The sequence below is a fragment of the Lolium rigidum genome, chromosome 7, assembly GCF_022539505.1.
Source record: "Lolium rigidum isolate FL_2022 chromosome 7, APGP_CSIRO_Lrig_0.1, whole genome shotgun sequence".
NCBI lineage: Eukaryota > Viridiplantae > Streptophyta > Magnoliopsida > Poales > Poaceae > Lolium > Lolium rigidum.
Window position 1 is genome coordinate 103,688,374 of NC_061514.1, and position 5,207 is coordinate 103,693,580.

Sequence of the window (5,207 nt, forward strand, 5' to 3'; positions counted from 1 at the left end):
TACTTGTGGGTCATCAATACACCGTATATTACATAACACACTCACAAACTTATATTACATGTGGTATATATAAACCACTTATTTGGCTCAAAAGCCCAAGCCAACGGGAATTTAAAATACGTTCTATTACAATACCACCTAGATTACTTATTCTTCCTTGGAGCTCTACTCCCCATCGTCTTCATTCGCCTCCGCATACATTCCTGGGGTCCATCCGGTACAGCGACTTGTCTTCCGGACACCATCTGGAACAAAGGTCCTTCCAGTTGGTATGTAATCTGAATCGGATGAAGTGCCGAGACAGAGATCCGTCATGCCTAAGTAGCTAGACAATGACTCGTACATATCCCCAGTAGGATACATACCTCCTTCTTCAGTCATCCATGAAGGATTTCTATTCACCTGACCCCTCATCTTCTTCTTCTTCTTTTTCTTGGTTCCAGAACTCTCACCTACTTCGTACTGTGATGGTTTAGATAATCCCATCTCCAAATCTAAAGAAATGGAATCAGTACCTTTCTCTTCCTGCCCGTAGCGTTGGTTAACCCCACCACTCTCATCTCCTGTATCACATGGAATTGGCTCCTCCTCATCACCGAAAGGTTCCCGAAACGCCAACCCGTCGAGTTTTCGATCGGCGACTCCGAGCAATTTATGTTCCATGAGTGGTCTCCTCCATATCCAGTATCATACGATGCTGACACGTGTGGATAGTGCGGAACAAAGTTGGGTGTAAGTGGATCTTTCTTGGGCAACTGGTCACTCAAATCTACATAGCTGTCTAGGCTAAAGAACGGTGTAGTATGTTTTGGTTGTGCCCTCAAATCATGCATCCGAGCTTGGACTTTATCAGGGTCCGTGAACTCAGCTAGCATGTGGTCAATCTCACCTCTCATCTTCATGTGTAAAAGGTACATCGTGGTCAGTAAAGACTTACAGCTATCCATGTCTTGTCTTGCGGCTTCGGGACTTACGTGTGCTAACACCAAATGATTAAGAGTGGGATCCTCATCTTCCTCGGCATGAGGTATATGAGAAAACTCCGAACATAGGAGTTCTACTTGACTTGTGCTTGCCTTATCTCAAGGATTGCCTTGAATAGGCCCATATGGTAGGTCTGTGGTGATAGTTTTAGCTTCTCCGTATGGCATTATACGACTCATCGGCGGTTTTCCGGTAGTTGGACCGATACTCTGCACTTGGCTAGGATTTCCCCATCATAGTAAGTATACTTGATAACAGGTATCCGTGGATCGCAATGAAGTTCCTTCATCATCCCACACAGGAGAGCTGTTATTGGTCCATCATAATCACCAAGCCAACCCTCAACCTTCCTCAAAGTCCTCTTAGGAAACGTGTACGCCATTATGGCTGTATACAAAAGCAGAATATTAGTAGTGATAATGCATCATAATAGCTATAATAAAGAATTATCGCACTAAAATATATGATTTTGCTATTCTCAAGTGAATAACCACCATACTTCTAGAGAATCCTTTACTATTTCTACGAGACTCCTACAGGTTTCTTCCCTATACTAGGTTTTTCCAACCTAAGGTCGCAACATTTGCTCTGATACCAGCTGCGGTGACCCAGCATACCACTGCATGTTGTAGTATACAAGTCGTTGATATGATCTTTGTGAAGGGACTTCTTCACAAATTGCCATATCCCTCAGAGTGGTACAACAGAAACATTGCAGGTCATAACACTCCATACTTTATTACAAACATTGTCTTAACAAATTGGTATTCTCACAGGTCCTATGAGAACACCCTAAGATACTACTTAAGTACGATTACAACTCATAACAAAATAAAAGAGAGCTCAACAACTTATTTAGGTAAGTTCTACGTTGCTCGGCTCTATGATGCTAGGGTACGTCACTACTCCTCCACCTCCGTGTCATCTGGTCCGTAGACTATCCCATAGTCTACGCCTTCCACTCCGCCGGTAAGATCAGGTTCTTCGTATACCAGCTCGTAGCTTCCTTCTGGTGCTCCATCGTTGATGGCCTCCACTTCCGGATCACGATCTAGCAAGGGTGTCGAAAGAAAGTGAGTACGGAGGTACTCAGCAAGTTCTAAAAGAATAAAAAGGTGTTTGATGCACTAGCTACGACCATTGATCGGGAAATCGCAGGTCAATGCATGTTTTTGAAATCATTTCTTCAAAAGGTTGCTTTTATTATGAAAACTATGCCCGTCGGTCTTCACGGGTTGACTAGAACTTCACGGAGTTCCTTTCTGCCGCGTTCACGGTTCCCTTCCGGAACGAGGAGTGACGAGCCACAATTTGATACACTCTGCGGAGGTGCGTTACTTTTCCCACAAGAGATCTCACCCTTTTTGCCATCCGCAGGGACTTGCCCCCGTTCACACTTCCTTTGGTGTGAGGCCAGGTATAAAGATCCAAGCCCACACCACCTTCTCCGCGACCTCGCAGACCCACCCTTTTGTAAGTCTGTCCTCTCCTATATCTATGGGTAGACCGACACAGGCTCTTGTTCTCACCTTTACCAATAAGGTAGACCGTTCCGAACAATTATGATGCCCTGCCCTATACACCATAGATAGACCGATCCGGACAACCCTTACAATCCTTCATAGACCAATAATAAGTCTACCCTCTCCTGTATCTAATGGTAGACCGTGCAGGACCACATGTCCCCACCTTTACCAAAGATAGACCGATACGGGCAACCCCTATTACCAGTCCGTTGGCATGCGAGAGGGAAAAGATATAGCTGGCTTCCCCAGAGCCATTATAGATCTTATGGTCAACGCGATATGTACGGCGCTAGAATCACTGGACGGCATTGGTAATTTAATCCTAGGGTGATATAACCCATTGCAATGGAACCTCCACCATATCAACACATACCATGGTTCCATTGCCAGCCACATAGTCATATTCATAGTTGGAAAATAACATTTCATTTGCGATGCGGGAATGATAAGTATATAGCTTTGCATCAAAGTAGTAGAAAATAATCAAGTTGACATGAGCAAGGGTGAACTTGCCTGTGGACTGCGAGATAGTGCAGTTCAATGCAGTTGATGGAACCTGGACCTCGGGTTCTGTAAGAAGCATCATCGTCCGGTAAGGACAATGTTATAAAATCCAAATAATGCAATCATGGATGTATTATTTTAGGTTGAATCCCTTTCCCCGTGGAGTTATTACAATTAAGTGTTGTATTAAGATTTATGTCTTTAATGGTAATTTACAATTGATTTAAAAGTATAAACCATTTTAATTCACACAAAGTACAACAATTTAAAGTAAAACTATTTACTTGGTGATTCCTTTAATCATTCCAAAAATAGTTGAAGATTATAGAGTTACCTCTATAGTTTTTGGAATAAAAAGGAATATAGTATTTTTCTGGGAAAATACCCTTTTACAAAAGAAATGACTTGGAATAATAGAATTTCATTTTGAAATGTTTGAAAATAAGTATTTGAACTTATTTGAGATTTTTCCTTGAATTTTAAATACAAGGAAATAATAATTTTAAATTCCAAGTTATTATTTAAATTCTTAAAATTCATAATTTTGAATTTGTTTCATCAATTCCATTTCATATTTTATTCTTGTTAAGATTTATTTTTCATTCATAAATCCAATTTTTATTGGATTTTTAGAGTTGTTTATGATTTATTAAAATTTGGTAAAGTTTTGGTCTTTTATTAAATGTAAAAAGACCAAAATACCCCCTCGGACCCCTATTGGGCCCAGCCCAATAACTTAACCCAGGGACGGCCCAATAAGGCTGGCCCCCTTTTGGGTTCGGTGGCACCGAAGCGGCCCACCTCACTCACTCTCACTCGGCCCTCTCACTCACTCGACCTAACCCTAACCTCTGGCGACTCCCGTGGCGATGGCGTCGCCGCCATGGCCGCCGCCTTGCTCCGGCCATCGCCGTGCTCCCCGCCGTAGCCACCTACCAATACTGAACCGCCGCGAGCGGATCTATCGATGCTGTCCGCGCGATTTTCCCTTCTCGTCCTCTCTGGCGAATCACCTCCGATCCGGATCTCGTGGAGAATCGCCTCGACGAACTCCGGCGAGATCTCGTCCTCGCCGACGATGGTACGTGCCTGGGGTTGACCTGGCGCGGGTGCTGCTTGCAGTACTCGTGCCGTCGCCTCAGGTGCTTGCTACGGTGGTGCTGGTTCGTGTCTGGGTTCGCCGGCGTAACGTCGGCGCCTACCCTGGACTTGCAGCTGTTAGGGCCGCGCGAGCACTGCCTCGCCATGCCCTAGCCTCTGCTTCCAGGCGCAAGTAAGTGTTACATCTCCACCTTCTCCTCTGTGCGCCTCCCCTTGTTACTGTGCTTCTTCCTCCTCATGCTATTTGTTCTCTGGTGGTCTTGTGATCATCTAGAGCCATGCTATTCCTATGCAACTTGCATGTGCTTCGATTAATTGCAAGTTCATGGCCCAATTACCATTTAGTGGTACTGGCACATGCTGCTTTGCTTGCTGTTCATGCTGTGCTTGCTTCTCTGCTGCCTCTAGCATGCTCTATACTTGCCATGCTCTACTGTGCTTGCTCAAGAGCTAACTATGCCATGTTATGCTTGTCTAGGTGTACTTGTGTTGCATCTGTGACACTTGTGTGTGTGCCAGTGGTGTCTGTGATATGCTTCAGTGCTACCTCTGCAAGCCAATGATCCATTGGATCATTCCTTGCTTGTTGGCTAACCTCTCTGTGTAACTTGGCTTGCTATAATTGATCCATTTGATCAATCCAATTATCAGTGATAGCTTACTGGTTAATACTGTGGCTAAATGATTCAATTTTTCTTGTGATGCTGATGCTCAAGCATCACTGTGCTGTTGCTTACTTGTGCTGTTGCTCATCTTAGCTATCTAGACTTGCTCTAGTGGCTATGAATTAAATTGTGTTGCTTAACAGTATGCTGCTGTCAATGCTTAGCATGGATCTGTGATAAATTCATGCTTGAATTACTTAAATTATGATGAACTGCTTATGCAGTGATGATTTAAATGACTTGCTTGTATATGAATTTGCTGTTCATGATTCTTTTACAAGCAATTAAAGTCTGAATCCATTTCTGGATAGTGATGCTTTGTATTTGACTTGGCCTTGGGATGGTTCTAAGTGTGCTGTGACCTCAGTAGCCTTGCTACTGACTGGTTGCTCACATGGTTGGTTGGATCTTGTTGGCTACTCATCTT

General features: G+C 43.7%; 1 protein-coding gene across 1 annotated transcript in view; it reads right to left on the reverse strand.

Moving 5' to 3' along the window:
• Positions 1–560, reverse strand: part of LOC124671782 — a 40,928-nt gene extending 40,368 nt beyond the window's left edge. Inside the window, exon 1 of the mRNA XM_047208113.1 lies at positions 516–560. Coding sequence (XP_047064069.1) covers positions 516–560 — 45 coding nt within the window. The remainder of the gene's footprint in view (positions 1–515) is intronic.
• Between the last annotated feature and the right edge of the window lie 4,647 nt (positions 561–5,207).